Source organism: Dama dama, chromosome 13 (genome assembly GCF_033118175.1).
Source record: "Dama dama isolate Ldn47 chromosome 13, ASM3311817v1, whole genome shotgun sequence".
NCBI classification, from domain to species: Eukaryota; Metazoa; Chordata; class Mammalia; order Artiodactyla; family Cervidae; genus Dama; species Dama dama.
The window spans coordinates 52,354,459-52,375,088 of record NC_083693.1 but is presented as its reverse complement, the minus strand read 5'-3'; the positions used below and the strand labels follow the sequence as shown (position 1 = coordinate 52,375,088).

Sequence of the window (20,630 nt, the reverse complement as noted above, 5' to 3'; positions counted from 1 at the left end):
GAAGAAAGAAAAAGGGAGGAAAGGAGGAAGGAAGGAAGGGGGATTTAAGAAAACAGGAAGAGAGAAATCATGAGAGAAGTCAAAAGAAGTCAGAAAGAAAAACACCAACACAGTATATTAACACTCATATATATATGGAATTTGGAAAGATGGTAATGACGACCCTATATGCGAGACAGCAAAAGAGACACAGATATAAAGAACAGACTTTTGGACTCTGTGGGAGAAGGCGAAGGTGGGATGATTTGAGAGACTAGCATTGAAACATGTATATTACCACATGTGAAACAGATGACCAGTCCAAGTTCAATGTGTGAAACAGGACACTCAAAGCTGGTGCACTGGGACATCCCAGAGGGATGGGATGGGGAGGGAGGTGGGGGGGGTTGGGATGGGGGACCACATATACCCGTGGCTGATTCATGTCAATGTATGACAAAAACCACCACAATATTGTAAAGTAATTAGCCTCCAATTAAAATAAATAAATTAAAAAAAATAAAGCAAGGGTCTATACTGAATGTCACCCAGTCAGATTCCCAGTACTTAAATTTCCTCTGTAGTGTTTGCATCTAGGTATGTTACACTTATGCCTGAAAAATTTCAGGGACAGGAAACTCACCCATAAATATTCCTGGAGCCGATTCCATGCTGGACAGTGATAATTATTAGAATGTTCATCTAATAACGTAGAATTTAAAATTGCCTTCCTATCATTTTTTCCATTGGTTTCGGTTCCCTTCTGGGCCTTAAAGCTAAGCCACACTTCCTTCCCTGGCCTTCACAGCCACCACTGTCTGGGCCTGTCTTGTTTTTGAACTTCACTGTGTGCTATTTCCTTCTTTAGCTCAGTTTGCTGACTCCTTTCATTGCTAATACACCAGGCACGTTCCTGCCTGAGAGCCTTCTGACCAGGGATCTGTCTCCTGCTCTCTGCATGAGATTTAGGTTTCAGCTCAAGTGCCACCTTGCTAGAGTAGCCTTCCCTACCAGAATAGCTAACATAGCTCCCTCTTGGGAGGTTAAATTTGATGACACTGAAACAAAAGAAAAAACACCTCTGATGACAAAGCACTCATAAGCCAAGTCAAAAGTAGAAAAAACCTGGGAAAGTATTTGCATATTAGCTATGACATGACTGATTTCCTGAAAATATAAAGGCTTTTCCTAAAAAAAAAAAAATCAATGGGGCCATTGGTCTAACGTGAAAAAAAAAAAAAATGGGCAAAAGATATGAACAGTTCACCAAGCAAGTCATCCACATATGTTGCTCAAACATGTAAAAAAGTACTCAAACTCACCTTTGGTTAAAAAGAAGAGTGAAAGAGATACTTTTGTATCTATCAGATCGGCAAAGATTAAACAAAAATAATATTGGCAGTTATGCAAACAGTTACACAAACAGTAACCCTCATATCCTGCTGGTAAGAGTGTAAACTGGAGCAATTTTTATAGAGGGTGATTTGATAATATTTATCAAAATTACAAATGTGCAAGCCCTTTCACCCAGTGATTTTTACTCCTAGTAATTTGCCCCACAGATATGCTCTTGAGTGTGGGAATAGATTTGGGTACAAAGGTCCTCATGACTGTGCTGCACGTAATAGCAAGAGGCTGGAAAATACCTATGGATCAGTCAGTTGGGAAATGGATAAATCAATTACAGTGCATTCATACAGTGAAATAATATGTGGTTATTAACAAGAAAGAGGCAGATCTGTGGCACTGGGGTGCATTGAGTGTATTTTGTATTGGCTTGCAGATATTTTAAATTTATTAAAGAGGGCCCCTAAAATTGTATCAGCTTCAGGCCTAACAAAACCAGGGTATTCCCTCTGCAACTCACTGCGGAAACAAGACACACTCCTGCAGTGATACAGGTTTGCTCCACGGTGATGCGAGCGGGAGAGGGATATGGAGGGATGTAGGGTTGGGTGGGGAATCTGCCTGCATTGCAGGAGACCCAGGTTTGATCCCTGGGTCGGGAAGATCCCCTGGAGAAGGGAATGGCTACCCACTCCAGTATTCTTGCCTGGAGAATTCCATGGACAGAGGAGCCTGACGGGGTACAGTCCATGGGGGTTGCAAAGAGTCAGACATGACTGAGCAACCAACATTAATATGTTTCAGTAATATGGGCATGGATCAAGATTGAGAGTGGGAAAAAGTTCCACAGGTGTCTACTATATAAAAAATAAATAAACAAGGATCTACTGTATAGCACAGGGGAACTATATTCAATATTTTGTGATAACATGTAATGCAAAGAATCTGGAAAAAGAATGGATAGATATAGATATATGTCTAAATCACTTTGCTGTATGCCAACAACTAAAGCAACATTGTAAATCAAGTATGTTTCAATGAAAACAGAGTTCCCCCACTGATTCTGATATGCTCACTCCCTTGAGATTCACTACTACTGTGTGTTCAGCTGCAAGTCCCCAGTGCTGTACAACCCTTCCCACACTCGCCCCAACTTCTCCTTATGACTTCAGAACCACTCTCGCTGTCAGCTGGAGGCCGGCCCCTGCAGCTAATGTCCTGGTGCCTCCATCCATCTCGTCCATCTCCCTGTCCTCGTCAGTCTAGTTACCTCGGCCCTTGAGGCACCTCTCAGATGCTGGGACCAGCCATCCTAACTCCAGAGTTGTTTCCTCTCCCTGGCTCTTCTGGCCTCTGATGTGACATGCCACACAGCAGCTATTCACCTCATGTTTAATGGGAAGATGGCAATATGCCACCGGGAATGCCCGGGTCGTTCTCAAAGCCTATCAGTGTTCTAGAGTCAAGAAGCCTCTAAACAGTTCTTATCTTCTATAAATTGCCTGGGTATTCACTTTCAGTTCGTCTCTTCTTTGCTAGTTGTCAAACACCTGCTGCTGCTGGGGGAGTTTGGAGAAATTTTGAGGAAGCTGGGGAGTAAACCAGCCCTGACAGGAAAGATTCCAATCACATAAATCAAGCAATGAAGTTAGGTTTAAATATGTGTGGTTATATATGTATATACATATATACACAATATATAACCACATATATTGAGAAAATCAGATTTCCTTGAGTTCTGTGCATGAATATAGAAACAGTTAAGTATGCAGTGCATTCATTCAGGGTATGGTGAACGTCTAACTTGTGTCAGGCATAGATTTAGGCAATTAGGGTTGCTGTGGTGAATCCATTCCTGCCCTTAGACTCCTGGGAGGAATAGATGTAAAACAGATTCAAACCAAAAAAAATAAGAGTAAAATTTTTATAGGCACCAAAAAGGAAATAAACAGGAAGCTGAGATGGGCGATGCCTCCTCTTGTTTGGGTGATAAAGAAGGCCTTTTGGAAGAAATAACATGGAGGAAGTGATGAGAAGCTTCCTTTATGGAGGCTAGGGAAAAGTGTATTCCAAGGTGAAGATACTGCATATGCAGCATTGCTAAGGTAGAAAAGAGAGCTTGGCTTGTTTCAAGAACAGCAAAAAAAGTTGTGTGACTAGATCACAGTGGGTGAAGAAGATGAGGAACAACGAACTGGTTCCTGGGGGTTCCTGGGCCATGTTAATGAGTTTGGATTTTAAGTGCAGAGATTTTACAAAGCAGAGTGATGCCACCTTATTTAGGAAGGAAAATTGCTCCAGCTTCTGTGTAGAGAATGGATTGATGTGGGGCAAGTGGCAAGTGGAAGCCCCAAGAGAAGGCTGTTGCAGTAATCCACTTGGGAAATGATGGCAGTCTGGACCAGTTGTGGCAGTGAGACAGGGAGAAGAGGAGGATTTGGAGTTACAACTTGGCAGTCAAATTAAGAGGTGGTGTTGTGAACCCAGTGTTGGAACTGAGATTACCCATATCAGTCAGTGTCCAGCTGGGAAAACAGAAACCATGCTAGGTATTTCATGTGGAGGGAATTTAACCTAAGGAATGAGTTACAAAAGTGTGGCAAGGTTGGAGCAGCCAAAGGGGAAGATGTGGTAACCTAGAGATAAGCATCTGTGAGAAGTCTTGGACCGCTCCAAAGGCTGAAGATGAAACAGAGATGGCAATGTTTTCAGAGCCCAGGAGTATCTGGCATTCAACACTGCAGAAAGCTGCTGATGCTGTTGGCACTGGCCACTGTCCCAACCAGGGATGCTATTGCTGGACCTACTGAGGGCACTGCCAGCCACTCTCAGAACCTTTTTTTTAAATGGAGGGTCTCTCCTTCCCTCATTTCATCTGGTTTCCCACCAGTGCTTCCCACCGGCAACATTTAACTGGGCCAGCTGGCAAGGGAGTCTGGGAGATGCAAGTCACAGGATCCCAGCCACCTCCAACTGACCAGCACACAGGATGGCAGGGACTGTATTTAACACCAGCAAGCCAATGACTGGCACATGGAAGAACTAAAGATTTGTTTTAAGTAGGAAAAACAATCTATAGTTTTTAAAAATGTATATATTTTAGGACTTCCCTGGTGGCCCAGTGGCTAAGACTCAGCGCTCTCAACACTCCCAACACAGAGGGCCCAGATTCAATCCCTGGTCAGGGAACTAGTACAGGTTCGATCCCAGCTCTGGAAAGACCCTACATGCCACGGAACAACTAAGCCTGTGTGCCACAATGGCTGAGTCTGTGCTCTGCAACCAAGGAGCTGAAACTACTGAAGCCCGAAAGCCCCAGAGTCCGTGCTCTGCAACTGCAGTGAGAAGCCCGCACACTGCAACTGGAGAGTAGCCCCTGCCCAGTGCCACTAGAGAAAAGCCCATACAACAATGAAGACCTAGCATGGCCTAAAGTAAGTAAAAAAAAAAAAAGTGTGCACTGTTTATTATGGCTACAAGGTGACCATTTCTCTGGTGTTATCTTTTTGATAGCCAGTAGCTGAAAACCATGACTTTAAGTTGGCTTTAGACATGAGGAAATGCATTATCTCAAATAACTGGAAGTCCAGAGGTAGGACAGACTCCCGGAATAGTAAGATAAACTGCTCTGTGATGTCACCAAGGTCCCAAGTTCTTTCCACATTCTATTCTGCCTTCCTCTGTGTTGGCTTCCTCCCGAGCCTGGCTCCCTTCATGGTGACGAGACAGCCGTAAGAGGCCACGGGGCTGCCTGTTTCCTTTCCCATGTTCAGCAAGAAAATGAGATCCCTCCCTTCATATTCCCTGGAAGGAATATGAATTCCTTTCAAGCAGATCAGTGGTTCTCAGTACTGCTGCAAGTTAAAATCACCAAGAGTGCTGTGTCACTTATTTATTAATTGATGATGATGATATATTATTTATTTGCTATTTTATCTTTGAAACTGCAATACCTAGGCCTTTTCACTAGAAATGTTTATTAGTCGGGGGTGGGGCCCAGCTGGAGGTCATTTTTAGAAGCTCCCAGCTGATTCTAATGGATAGCCAGGGCAGAGAACCACTGGGTTAGGTCACCTGCCCACTCCTAGACTAGCAGTCACCAGGGTAATGCCATGAACTGACTGGCTTAGGAAAGGGCCTCAAAGTGTGATCTGCACACCCTTACCCTGACCAACCAACAGAAATAGCTCCTGGGACCTGTTAGAGACGCAGATTCTTGGGCCTCACCCATGCCTACTGAATTTGAAACTCTAGAGGGCCAAAAGTTTGTGTTTTAACAAGTTTGTCGCTGGTTCTGGTGGATTACTTATGTCTGAGACCTACTGCCTTACATCAATCAGGCTTGCCTCTGAAGCTGGGGAGGGTAAATACGTTTTACTGGTGAACCCCAGGACACTGAGCCTTTTAATGCTCCTTCCTCCCACTGCCAGGTCAGAACAGGGCAGGGGATCAGCCTCCTGAACCCCCAGACTCCTGGCTGTACAGGGAGGGCTCCCGATTGTGCCACCAAACCTCAGCCACTGCAACGGGCTCAACAGTGGGCCAGCCCAAGATGGGAGGAAGCCATCTTCTGTAGGTACCCATTCCTTCCTACCCTGGGGAGACTGCAAGTTTCTGCAGGTGCTAAAGAACTGAAAAGACAAATCTGGCGTATATACTTTCCTGAAATCACTCTGAACTAGTTTCAACTACTGTATAATTGCAACAGCATCCTGGAAAAGAAAAAGGCCATGCGGTAAAAACAGAAGAAATCTGAACATGATAAGGACTTTGGTTAATAACAATGTCTCAGTATAGATTCATAAATTGTGATCAATGTACCATACTAATATCTAATGTCTGTGGGGAAACTGGGTGTGAGCCTGTGGGAACTGTGTGTAAATCTTCACAACTTACCTGTGAATCTAAAACTATTCTTTGTGTGGCCCCATGGACTGTAGCCCACCAGGCTCCTCTGTCCATGGAATCCTCCAGGCAAGAATACTGGAGTGGGTTGCCATTCCCTTCTCCAGGGGAATCTTCCCAACTCAGGGATCAAACACATGTCTCTTGTATTGGCAGGCAGATCTTTACCTCTGAGCCACCAGGGAAGCCCATTCTAAAATAAGGTTATTTTAAATCAACACATTAAGGTGTGAAATTCTAATGAATGGAAGCACCTTTGGAAAAGCTTTATAAAATTAAGTAAAGTTAAATTCTTTCAAATATTCCATGCTAATATAAATTTCACACTGCTGTATTTTTATGATTGATGCCATGTTTTTAGCCAGAGCAAATGCTTTTTAGACATTTTTAACTTAAACAAGAGTTGAATTGGAAAATACTAATGAATATTCCAAATACATCACACGTCCCAGAACCTGCACACAGCAGAATTATCAAAGAGCAAATGAGAGAGACTTAAACTTGTCCATATGCTTAGAAATTTTTAAGAACCAATATAGAAAGTTGCTTTCTTTGCCATCCCCTTAGACCTGGAAAGGAGTAGGATGGGTGGACTCCATAGGGATTGGGACATGATCAGATGCATCTCTTTCTCAACCCAATTCATAGCAGTGAGTTCAAGCACAAGTTCCCTTCAGGCACTCTCTTCTTATTTTACCAGCTCCATTTAAATTAAATGTACATCCTGTGTCCTGAGGGGCGAGTCACACAACCCAGTGGACTGAGGTGTGGCTCACATCCCACGACTACTCTCAGCAGACTGTACATCACTAAATTTATACGGGATTCTTGGAAACACTGGGCTATAATTGGAATGGAACAAGGGCTTCCCAGGTGGTCCTAGTTGGAAAGAACCTGCCTGCAAATACAGGTTAGATGTAAGAGATGTAGGTTCAATCCCTGGGTCAGGAAGATCCCCTGGAGGAAGGCAAGGCAACTGACTCCAGCATTCTTTTCTGGAGAATCCCATGGACAGAGGAGCCTGGCAGGCTGCAGTCCATAGGGTTGCACAGAATTGGACACGACTGAAGTGACTTAGCACTCATGCAAAGAGCAAATCCTGATTCGTAGCTTGGAAGATTCCTCTCAATGTAGTCGGCTAAATAATTCATGGTAAGATTTTTGCTTATCTTCCTCTACACCAAGTATCAGTAAGGAAACCAAGAGTTAAAACTGTCGTTGCAGGTGAAAATGCTATAATTAAGACTTACAACAAAACAGAGTACTTATAGAGGAGCCTGGTGTGCTATAGTCCAAGGGGTCATGAAAGAGTTGGACATGACTTAGCAACTGAACAATAAAGGGCAAAAGCATTGCTATGCCAAGCAAGTGGCTCAAAATACTGCCCCCCCCACCTCACCCCTGATCTTGTCACATTTGGAATCGCTTAGATTTTGTCTGGCATTGCTATATATCTCATTGTGTGGTCTTGGACAAAGTCCTTAGCCTCTCTATGCCTCATTTTTGTCATCTTCACAGTGGCAAAAATAATAATTCCTTGGCAGTGTTAGAAGAATTGATAGAAATAATACTTGTAACACTTTTAGCACAGTGCCTGGAATATGGTGTTAAAAAGTGTTTGTTTGCTAAATCAATAAATAAAATCATCCTTGCCCACATTAAATCCATTCCGTTTAATGATAAACCTCTTGATGATATGGCATGGCAAAAACACGAAAAGCATATTCAGATACCATCTTGGAAGGAGGGAAACTCTGGCACAGTAAGACATTGAAGGAGTGAAAGAAATGTAGATGGTTTTCATCAGAAATAAAAGAGGATGTGATGGAACCCTCCCAAATTATCAGCAGAAATGTAAAATGGCACAGCTGCTGTGAAAAACAGTATGGCAGTTCCACAAAACAGTTAAATGTAGAATTACCATGAAAGTGGGAGGAAAAAAAAGTTAGTTGCTCAGTCGTGTCCAATTCTTTGCCACTCCTTGGACTGTAGCCCACCAGGCTCCTCTGTCCACGGGATTCTCCTGGCAAGAATACTAGAATGGGTAACCATTCCCTTCTCCAGGAAATCTTCCCAACTCAGGGATGGAACCCAGGTCTTCTGCATTGCAGGCAGATTCTTTTCCATCCAGGAAAGCCCCATATGACCCAGTAATTCCACTCCTAGGTGTATGCCCGCAAAAATTGAAAGCAAGTACTCAGATACTTACACACACATGTTTATAATAGCATTGCTCACAATAACCAAAAGGCGAAAACCCCAATGCCCATCAATTTATGATAGATAAATAAATATCATACATTCATACAATGGAATATTAGCCATAAAAAGGAATGATCCATGGTACAACCTGGATGGACCTAGAAAACATATTAAGTGAAAGAAGCGAGACATACAAGGCCACATATCTTGTGATTCCACTTGTAGGGAATATCCAGAAAAAGCGAATTCATAGAAATTCTAAAAGGAGATGGGTGGTTGTCAGGCGCTAGCAAATCAGGGAGTAATTGCTTAATGGATGCAAGGTTTTCTTTTGGAGTGGTGAAAGTGTTTTGGAACTAGAGAGGTGGTGGTTGCATAATATTGTGAATATACTGAATGCCAATGAATTGTACACTGTTTTTGGTGAAATTTACCTAATCCCCTCTCCCCCCCAAAAAACAAATCCCACATACATACATAAATAGAATAAGAGAGGTTGCTCTCTTGGAGTTGAGAACACAGAAACATTCCAGGCTTCCTCTTCCACTGACCAGAGATTCCTTCCTTAGGAGAGTCCCTTAATGTCCAGGCCCTCTGGACCCTGGTTTCCACTTTGGTTGGACCACTCGGATCCCTTCCAGTTCAAATTCCAAAGCCAAGCAATTCATCTTCCTCCTTTTACCCTCTCTCATCTACATGCTTAAAAAATACCTGTCTATGTACTGCAGATATATACTGGAAGACCATATTGTTGAAATTAAATTACAGGGAAACTAATTTGTTTTAGTTATTAATAGGAAAAGTGTTTTAATATTTATGATGATAATGACACAAATTAATGGACAAATAAGTAAAACAAATGCACTTTAGCCATTATCTTGGTGTTTGCCATTCTGCTGTTCAGACTCCTCTGAGCCCGCGCATGGCTCCAGCCTGTCTGCACCCCTCGTTGTAATCACACACTGTGCTTTTGGCCAGTCACAGTATCTCAGGCTCCTCTGCCAAATGCAGTGCCGGCAGCCCCAAGTTGATTAGGAGGCCTCGGATTGATTGATAGGTGCCCTTGCCAAGTAGGAATGGGGGCAAGGGATTGAATACCTTTCTAAACTGCCTATGCTTTACAACCAAAGTAATCTAGAACAACTTAAAGATTTTAGTCACTAGAACTTGCTCATGGGCTATTTTGGTCACAGCTGGACTAGTTACAAATTTATTCTAAAATTACAGAAATATGATTTGAATAGTGAGCCGAATTTACCTAGTCCAGGGATTTAAAGCCCTGGGTCAACAAGTTGATTCTGGGAGGTACAGATGTATTTTTCTGTATTTCACTGACTACCATGTCCTAATTATTCCTAGAAGTGTCAGGTATATCTTCAAAGAAACTTCAGGTAGCAAATTTTCAGCCAGCTACCAAATCTGTCATTCCCCTCCTATCTTCAAATTCAAATATATCTACTTCTGAGGCTACAACAAACCCCAAAGCTGCAAAAAACCTCCAGCCACTGCTTACCAGGGCCCATGTCCAGGCAGCTTCAGATCACTCTTCTGATCATTTGTTATCCATCATGCCCCTGAAGGAGCTCACTGGAGGGCCCAAGGTATCCTGGTTAGGCAGGGTTTAAGCACAGTGGAGGAAAGGGCCTTCCTCTCTTTTGGTATTGCATCTTCATGTTAGTCCCTGCCGCAAATGAGCAGCCCCAGGTTTCTCTTTAGGTCTCCTCCTCTCAGAACTGAACGTCTTCCATGGCTGAATAGAGAGGTGAAGCCAGGAGACAAGTATCCTGCAGAATGCCTAACTGCCCCTCCACTGGCCCCTGGGGTTTTGCTCTGGGCCAGGCTGCTCTGCCTGACACTCTCCCAGTGATTTCTCTCTGGGGAGGCATCTCCGTCCTTCATGCAAATAGGGCCAGTTTCCAACCAGCCCAGACTTGCCCAAAGCCCACGTGGAGGTTGCCATGGCTCAGGGTGAGACACCAGTTTCCCGGTACCTACTTATTAGGCCCCTACTGTGTGCTCGGTGCTGGGGGTCCAAGAATTATAGGCTCTTGTCATCCGGGAGCTGCTGTGGGGATTTAGACAGCAGCTCCTTGAGGCTGGCCAATCAAGACATTACCTCAGTTGGTGCACCTCCTGCTGGAAGCTCATACCAATGGTGTCAACTTAGTGCTGCCCTGGCAGAGATCCTCCTCCCTGTATAAGTAGGAGTTTCACTGGGTTTCTCACTGACCGCTCCTCTGGAACATTCTTCGGTTCTTACTTGACCATGTATTTCTGTCTGCTGCTTTCCATCAGCAGCTACAGCATCCCTTTCCTATTCTGCTCTTAGTTCCTGGCCCAGACTTCGCTCCATTTCTCCTCTCAGATGAAGAAAAGAGAGAGCTGTGGGCAGGAGAATAAAAGTGTCAAATCTATATGGAATTGTATGCAAAATAAACAATACCTATAAAACCTGTACACTCTTTTTCTTTTCACAAATGTTAATTGTACTTTTCTGTTTATGAGTGAACTGTTTTTTCTTTTTCTGTTTAAATAAACTGAATAAAAAATAAAAATACAGTTAACATTTGTAAAAAGAAAAAAAAAAAAAAGAGAGAGAGAAGAAGAATGTACAGGTTTTACAGGTATTGTAGGACTTCCCTGGTGGCTCAGTGGTACATAAGGGAGGGTGGGGCGGTGCTCGATTTGTAGACTGGGAAGATACCCTAGAGAAGGAAATGGCAACCCACTCCAGTGTTCTTGCCTGGGAAATCCCATGGACAGAGGAGCCTGGTGGGCTACAGTCCATGGGTTGTAGAGTCAGATGTGACTTAGTGACTAAACAACAACAACAAATTTATTGTATCTTTCAAGTTAATGTGAGAACTGTACGTTATTTTGTTCAACGTAAATGAAGAACCCAAGTGCAAACTGATGTAAAATTTAAAATACAGAAATGGCTTTGCGTGCAATTTATGAGTCTTTTTCTCTTGAGTCTGTTCTTTGGTGTTCAGTAGGAAAGGGAACTTTAAAAATCCATTAAGTAATCAGCTTACCTTTGGATAACTAAAAAGTCTTGAAGGACATAACCTATGTTGGCTGTTACATGAATGAGCATGTGGTGAATTTTGAAGGCAGACTTTCAGAACATCATATTTTAGTAAGAAGCTTGAAAGATAAATTGATCAAAACATGCAGCAAAGCAAAATACATTATTTTCAGTATGAAATATGACCCAGTATTTCTTCATTGTTCACACCCTCCCTTCATTGAGAGCACGGGGCCTTGAACATAGTAGGGGTCTGGGAGATGCTTGTTAATTTTAATTAAAATTGGATTCCTCCCAGCCTCTCAAAGTCTTGAACCTCCCGACCTGGGTCAAACAGCTGAGGAAAGGAGAATAAAGTACCAAGAAAAGCTAGAAGGAGTTCATTGCTAAAATATTTGTTTCTGGGTTTATTATTTTATTCAAAAGTCTAGGAAGTGACCGGTCTAGAATGTGGCAGCAAACTGCTGTTAATCCCATTTACATTTTCAGAGTTGGGATCCAGGTTTTCAAGTTTGTTAAGGGATTTTATGCAAAACTGGGCAAATCGACAGCATTCTAAAAATGCCGTCTGTTCTCCAACTCCTCTCCTGGTCACAAACAAGCGAGGATGGCGCCCGGCTCGCCCGGCTCCTAGAGCGAGGGGTAAACCCGGCCTGGTGATGGACCGGGGAGAAGGGCTGTCCCGGGGGCGGTCCCGGGGCGGAGCCTGGGCGGGGCCCGTGACGCGTGGAGTCGGGCCGGCTCAGGGGCTGGACCTCAGCCTCTGCCCGCCTGGGGCCGCCGCCGCCACACTAGTGGTGGCTCCACATTTCCAAAAGGGGCCCTCCGACTCTTCACTGGGCCAGTCTGGCGCTGACTCGCGGAGCTCCGCACAACTCCCGCTGGTCTCTAAACGGGATCCCTCCTCCCCAGAGTTGCGGGCAACTTTCCCCTCTCCCTGGCGCCGCGGTGGCTTGGGGACCGTGGCCGCCGCAGGTAGCTGAACTCCGAGCCAGGCTCCCCGCGCCTCGGCTGAGCGCACACGCAGGTCGCTCTCTGCACGCTGGGGGTCCCCAAGCTCGGCTTGGCGGGCGGGATGCCCCTAGGACATATCATGAGGCTGGATCTAGAGAAAATCGCCCTGGAGTACATCGTGCCCTGTCTGCACGAGGTCGGCTTCTGCTACCTGGATAACTTCCTGGGCGAGGTGGTGGGCGACTGCGTCCTGGAGCGCGTGAAGCAGCTGCACTGCAACGGGGCCCTGCGGGACGGCCAGCTGGCCGGGCCCCGAGCCGGCGTCTCCAAGCGGCACCTGCGGGGTGATCAGATCACGTGGATCGGGGGCAACGAGGAAGGCTGTGAGGCCATCAGTTACCTCCTGTCCCTCATCGACAGGCTGGTCTTGTACTGCGGGAGCCGGCTGGGCAAATACTACGTCAAAGAAAGGTCCAAGGTAGGACGCGCGCGGGCGCCCGGCCGCTGCTGCAGCCCGGAGACCGGGGACGTTCGAAGTCCGTTGTCTGCCCCCTTGGCAGGGCTGCAGTCGAACTTTAGTTTTTAAACAAGAAGCAAGAAGTCCGCCTGCCCCCCACCCCCGCCCCTCACATTTCCCTAGGTTGTTAGAAACGTTATGTATGATCTGAGACACACTCGAACTCGAGATCTTAAATGTCTGCTTTCAAGTCACTTAATAGTGCCCTTCAGCCCTTCACTGTGTTCAGAGGGGATTACAACAAAAGCGCTTTTAGAGAATTCTAGAGACAGTGTGATTTCACAGTGTGGCATTTGGTTTGTGGAGTCTGGCAGGTGTGAGGAGAATTTGATCTGTGAAAGAGTAAGGCTCATCCTCACTTTAGTGCTGCCCTTGGCTTGTTGCGTCCAGGACATTGTTTGATCATCCAGTTGATGTGAAAATTCTCTCCTGGTGCTGAGCCCCAGCCACCACTTACCTTTCCTGTCAATTTCTGGGGAAATCCACTCAGAACAACCAGTTGAGTGATCAGGAGAGGGTAGTCAAGTACCTCTGGAAAGAAACCATGTTTTTGTTCACATCCCAGCAGTCTCTCCTTAGGTGGTAATTTTTCTTGGAAACGTTTACAGGTAGATTGGCAGAACTATGGGAACGTGGAGTACCATAATGTTGGTGCATGTACATTACGCTGGGATAGTCCTGCTACTCAAGTGTTTTCTACAAATGATAATCCAACCAGTTTTCCAGGGTAGTTCTGAGAGTGATTTATACTCCTTTTATTGTAGACCCTGTCAAGGGGCACTTAGAGCTGTAGAGAAGTTTTACTTTAACACAGTGAGGCAAAACATACTAGTGTGAGAAGGAAGGTGAACATTCACCTATGTACCACTCTGTCACACTGCATGTAGTATTCTTCAATTTAAGATTGCGCCTGTGATATTAATAAAACACACCGTTGTTGTCTCATTTGTCCCATAAGCTGAGAGGAACACTTTTTATAAAGGAAAAATGGCGAAGACTGAAAGTGCATAGAAAGGAAGGGGTTGGCTTGATCAAGTAGAACAGGGGAGAAAGAGATTGCAGTTACCTTTCCAGCCAGGAGGACATGGCTGGAAACACTATTTTTCATAGAATGCAAATAAAGTAAATCTTAGAAGGAAATGCTGCTTCCTAACCTTTGATTGAGGGAAAGCTCAGTTAGCTGGTCTCTGTAGAACATTTAGGGTAAAGTGCCTCTTTACGCCTGTCCCATCATTTTGGTGATAAACTAGAGAACCGTTTGCCTTGATTAGCTGTGTTTCTGCACTTGTTTTGTAAATGACTGCGCCTTTCGGATGGGGGAGGGCTCTGGCTAGCCCCAGAGTGCTGTGGAGGTGCTTGTGGTTTCAACCTGTAAACAGCAAATGGCTTCTCTTCAGTTTTTCAAAGTTTCTTTCAAATTTTGTTGTTATGAAATTCACTCCCAGCATTATAGGAATGGAATTTGCTCAGCAAGAGATCAGAATTAATTGATAGAAAGAGGTCACTAACATATTTAAAAGTTAATTTTTTTGTTTTTGTTTTTATTGTAGATTTGACTTAACAGACAGTTGTAGGGTTTTAGGCTGGAATTTAACTCCACAAATTGAATGAAAAGCATTGTGTACCTCTGAGTAAGGGGGGAAAAAAGATCTCTAGATATGATTCTTCAATTATGGATTATCATATGGGTATAACAAAACTTCAGTTAACCCTTTCAGAAGGTGACTGAATTGAAAAGAGAAAATTCATCTTTTGGCCAATGAAGAGACCTCTATCCATACCTTGATTTTCAGCTTTCCTTTAGCTGTTTGGCACAAAGCTCTTTATTTCTGGTCTTTAGAATAATCACCTGTAAACTTGGATATTCCCTGGTCAGCTGGAACCAAATGTAGACCAAACTTGAGGAAACCATTATTATTGTTTGTATAAAGAAGTCTCCTTGGTAATGTCTTGTGGCCCCTCAGTCTCTTACTTGAAGATCATTATTGAAGCATTATAGAAACACATTTCAATTTTACATGATTTATAATAGTTCTACCTTAATTTAACCTTATTTACTTCTCTTCCCTCAACTGAATGCCTTACTCTACTGCTTCCCAGGGTAGTGATACAAACCCAGTTTCCTGCTCCATCCTCAAAGCAGGTTTTTAATAAAAACTAAATTTTTAAAAGAAAGAATTTGTACATTTATTTTAAACATTTATTTGTAATTTTTTATTACGGAAATTTTCAAACATATATGTGTAGAGAGGCTAGTGTAATGAGCTCCCACCACCCGTTTTCAACAACTGCCAATAGATACATTTATGTATTTTAGACCAGTTGTTTTTTAGATACTTGAAATTTGTTTGTGTTATGCTTATCAATCCTGAATAAGCACTTTTCCCCCTGAACTTTTAAAGGTCATTGAACAGTGTAATAATGCTTTTTATCTCGATGAAAGAATTACTAGAGGCATTGGGAATAGGATAGGAATATATACTAATCCTAAAATTGAAATTGTGGAAGCGTATGGAAAGAAACATTAAAGGGTTCCTTCCCCTCCCTGCGGCAAAAGTTGTTACTGATCAAAATTTATCTACCTCCGCTTTGTTAGAAAAAAATCCAGGGGTGCTGAAGACTCCAGGGAAGATGTTTCCATGATACACAGCAGAATGGTGCCCCCTAACTTCAAGTACTATCATTGCTTTCAGGCTATGAAAAGATTTCTTATCTGTTACTCCCTTTTGGATAATTTTGACTATATCCAAGATAAATATTGGTTTTAATTTGCTTCTCTTGCTTTGGCTGCCTAGATGTTGGACGTGGCTGTTTTCCAGAGGACTTGTAGTTTATAGAACCCAGAATCCTTCTGTTTGAAGTATCTCACTGTAGACTCACTAGTTAATAACTCTAATAATAATAGCTACCTTTTAATGAGCAGTTGGTTCCATCTGGCACTGTGCTAAGCACTTTTCAGACACTATCTGTCTGACTTAGTCTTCAGAACCATAATCTTTGGCAAATTGAGTGATTAAATCATCTGCCCAAGGTGATGAAGTCAGCAGTGAATGCAGTTTGTCACAAGGGTTAGGGATTTGGACTTAACCTTCACTAAGCTTGTGGCCGTAGGTAAGTTTCAGTTTTCACCAAGTGTAAAGTGAAAGATACTACCTTACAGCTTGGAGCGGGGGTGGATTGGTGAAGAAGCATGAAACAAGATAATGAACATAAAATTCTTAGCAGAATTCTGAGCCTTCATAAATGTTAAAAGGGGAGATTTGGGATTCTGACCCAGTTCTGATTGAGCCTAGAGTTTGCTTTTGACTCTTAGGCTCTTACATTCCCTCCTTTCATTCATTCCTTCAGCGTGGGGAATTTTTCTGGAGTAGGGAGACTAAGGTGGACAGGCATCATGCCTGCCCCACTAGAGCTTACATTCACATGTACTTTTGAGTTGTAGGACCCTCAGCTTACACTTGATCAATTCTCCAGCTTAAAAAAGAAAAAACCCAAACATTTAAGTGGGTCTGTTAAGTACATTGGAAGAAGAGAATGGAATGCCGTGCTAATGTTTTCCTACTATTATTTGCAGGAAATGCATTCATTAACAAAGTTGGCTGTTAGGGTCCCCGACTGGACTAGTTCTGGATGATGGGGTTATGGGATTTGTATTGTGAATCAACAGGTCCGTCCTCCCCTGGCAACTGTACAAAGAAATGATGAAACAACCATAAGTTGTGGATAACAAAAAATATATCACAAATGGTGGGTTTGTTACTTCGCTGCTAGAGCAGTGACAGTTTTGGCCCTTCCTTCTGTGATGGCAGAAATATTCATGACTTGATAGAGCTTATTATGGTTGCAAACTGCCTTAAGCAAACCTGGGATAATGAATTTCAAAGAAGAGAATCTCTCTCAGGACCCAAGTGCAGGAAATGCAGGTGGGGTTCACAGAAGCCTGGAGCCATGAACTGAGAGCGAGAACGGCCTTAACATCCAGGAGAGCAGGTGTGTTAGTTCTTGTCTCTGGCACTCCATGGCCTTCGTATTTGCTTCTCTGCTTGCACGCTATTTATTGCGTCTCTACCTTCCATGCAGCTCTTACTGATTCCTATGCAGTTGGCTCAAGATGGCTGCCTCACAATGCTCATTTCAGCCTCAGTTTGACTTCAACAGAGACTTGACTAACATTCTAGGAATGCTTTTTCATTTCCTGAGAGAAAGTATTATGGTCTCACTGTGGCTCAGAGGATCCATCAGCTTTGGGTGGCGATGGTTGAGGGGGGCATGTGGAATCATACATAACAAATACAGGTTACCAGGGCCTGTGAGAGGTGCAGTTCTTAGAGTAAAGGGTTTGGGGACTAGACATCATACATGGTGTCTCTGCAACTAAAATCTTACAAATTTGTCTGTCAATGAGTTATTTCAGGGGAATGAGGCACTAAATTTTAAAGCATGGGAACACCTTTCTATAAGGATGTGAGGATTCTTATAAAAGGTTTTGTATTTGAAAGTCACTTAGCTCTTGGCGGAAGAAAATAATTTACAGAATACAACCTTAGTGAAGCAAATTTCTCCACAGGGTGAGTTTTCATAGAGTTCTTTGTGTATATTTTGAATGACACTTGGGAACACAGAAAAGGTGTGCATGTATGTTTCCTTTATCATTTCTATTGTTCAGTTTTGGGCCAGTGGCTGCCGCAGCCTTGTCTGCTTGCAGTGAAGCGGGAAATCAGGAGGTATCAATTTAATTTATTCATTCACAAATCATTAAATGTCTTACACTGCAGTCCATCTGTATGTGGATGGGAGAAAGGAGATGGAAAGGGATGATAAAAGCACCTAAAGAAGTAAGCCGAAAGTTGAGTGGCGTAAAATAGTTGTTACCAACTTTGCTGTCTCTTTTTCTGGTTTAACAGGCCACTTTTACACTGATGGGTCATTTTTGTTTCTCTTCTTTGAGCTTTCTCCAGTTTCTCTATTTACTAAACATGAAGTGACCAAAACTATTAGGATTTTAATGTTAAAGTTTTTTGCACCTAGGGAAGTATCAGAAGGAGCCCAGCTGGCTCAGTGGTAAAGAATCGATCTGCCAATGCAGAGGATATGGGTTTTATCTCTGATCTAGGAAGATCCCCTGGAGGAGGAAATGGCAACCCACTCCAGTATTCTTGCCTGGGAAATTCCATGCACAGAGGAGCCTGTCAGGCTACAGTCCATGGGGTTGCAAAGAGTTGGACACGACTGAGTGAATAACACTTAGGTGGGAATTACATAGTCTGTCTGTGCATTCAACTTTTGGATGTCATGAACTATTTCCCTTTCTGACCTTACTCAGCTCAAGCAAAATTTGTAAATACTTTCCTGATTCTGGGCTTCCCTGGTAGCTCAAACAGTAAAGAATCTGCCTGCAGTGCGGGAGACCCAGGTTCAATCCTTAGGTCGGGAACATCCCCTGGTGAAGGAAATGGCAACCCACTCCAGGATTCTTGCCTGCAAAATCCCACGGACAGAGGAAGCTGACAGACTACAGTCCGTGGGGTCACAAAGAGTCGGACACGACTGAGCGACTTCACTTCCTTCCTGATTCTAGACTCTGGCTAGAAGAATTTCAGATATTATTCAGATGCATATTATTACAACTCTATCCTGAAAATGCTCTGTGTCTGGGAGACTTCTCTGATGAGCTTAAAACTGGGGATGGAGTTTAACCCATAATGAGCAGAGCACATTGGAGAAGCATCTCCAAGCACCCCAGCATCCTGGCATTGGAGGTTAAAGTTCTGAGGACATCTCACCTATGGACCATGTTTGGCAAGACCTCTGCTTTTGACTCACCTTTGTGGCCTCCAATAAATTAAATGACAGTTTGACCTGTGTCTATTGAACACCAAGGAGCAGCTTGCAGGTTAGCGCAACAGAGAAGGTTATTAATTTTTCATTAATTATTATAGGTCTAGACTTGATAATTCCTTTACAGCAGTATTGTAGCTGTTAACTAATATTGCTCTAAGAAACGAGTGTCATTTTTCTCTGGTGTTTGTCAAATGTGCATGTTCTGACAGTAATGATAGTTCAGATGTATTCTGCTGGGCAACTGCCAGGGGTGCCCAGTGGGTAGCTGAATCCAAAGACACTAGAATTGTAAATTCGACAGACAAATCATTTTATGATGCCAGACTAACGAATTTGACTTTGGCAGATTGCCAGGAGCCATTATTTTGGCTCAGATTCAGAGCTATGTGTCTGTTTGCCAAGCAAGATTAGTTAGCTTGGTTCATTATACATAGAATTTGTACCTTCTTTCCCTTGATTATTTTGATCTTAAACCAATGAGGCTCTTACCTTAATTTTGTATCATCTTTTGATATTGATTTGTAGGCAAGTTCCTATTCTTGTTTTTGGTGAACTAGTAGTGATGGAGTGTCATATTTTTTACCCCCTGCCCCACCCAACCCCAGCCTTACAGATATATGAGTTTGCAGTTGTTGATTGCAAGCTTTCAGATCTTGTTCTGGGTTCATTTTGTTCCTACTTACTGAGTGTTCTCCAGGTTCAGTACAATGTTAATACCTCCTTAAGTCAAACCAACTTAATTTTAAATTTTTATGTTTATAAGATTTTTAAAGGTTACTTTCCATTTACAGTTACTGCAAATTGGCTATATTCCCTGTGTTGCACATACATCCTTGAGCCTGTCTTACAACCAAGAGCTTGTACCTCCCACTCTCTCACCTCTATCTGTCTCTGCCCTCTTCCTCACTAGTGACCACTTGGTCTCACGAGCAGTTTGGTCTTGTAATCTACTTTTTTGTAATATTTCTTCATTTGTTGTACTTTTCAGATTCCACATACAAGTGATATCATACAGTATTTGTCTTTTTCCATCTGATTTATCTCACTTAGCATAATGCCCTCCAAGTCCATCCATGTTGCTGCAAATGGCAGAATTTCATTCTTTTTTATTGCTGAGTGGTATTCCATTGTATATTCCACATCTTCTTTATCCATTCATCTGTCGATAGACACTTGGGTTACTTCCATATTTTGGCTGTTATAAATAATGCTGCTATACACATTGAGGTTAATGTATCTTTTTAAATTAGTGTTTTCATTTTCTTTGGACATATACCCAGGATGGGAATTGCTGGGTCATATGGTAGTTTTATTTTTAGTCAAATCAATTTTCATTCTTTAGAGGATGCAATGATCACAGTGTCTGAAATTCTGGAGCAAATGTACCTATCTCATATTTTTGTTTCCAAAATGAAACTCAAATGCTATTCAGTTCAGTTCAGTTCAGTTCAGTCGCTCAGTCATGTCTTACTCTTTGCGACCCCATGAATCTCAGCACACCAGGCCTCCCTGTCCATCACCAACTCCCGGAGTTTACTCAAACTCATGCCTATCAAGCCGATGATGCCATCCAGCCATCTCATCCTCTGTCGTCCCCTTCTCCTCCTGCCCCCCAATCCCTCCCAGCATCAGGGTCTTTTCCAATGGGTCAACTCTTCGCATGAGGTGGCCAAAGTACTGGAGTTTCAGCTTCAGCATCAGTCCTTCCAATGAACACTCAGGACTGATCTCCTTTAGGATATAGAAATAATCCCCAAATACAAAGATTCAAAGAACATGAAAGTAGCCTTGATTATCTGCCAGTGGGAAGAAGACAAATTGAAAAATTTGATTCCGGGTGTCAGTGACATCTATTTT

At 43.1% G+C, this 20,630-nt stretch overlaps 1 protein-coding gene across 1 annotated transcript in view; it reads left to right on the top strand.

The window, feature by feature from the left end:
- Positions 1–12,224: 12,224 nt before the first annotated feature.
- The window catches only part of EGLN3 (egl-9 family hypoxia inducible factor 3), a 28,884-nt gene continuing 20,478 nt past the window's right edge, over positions 12,225–20,630 (top strand). The window contains exon 1 of the mRNA XM_061159151.1: positions 12,225–12,893. Within this exon, the coding sequence (XP_061015134.1) occupies positions 12,537–12,893 (357 nt within the window). The 5' untranslated portion in view covers positions 12,225–12,536. The remainder of the gene's footprint in view (positions 12,894–20,630) is intronic.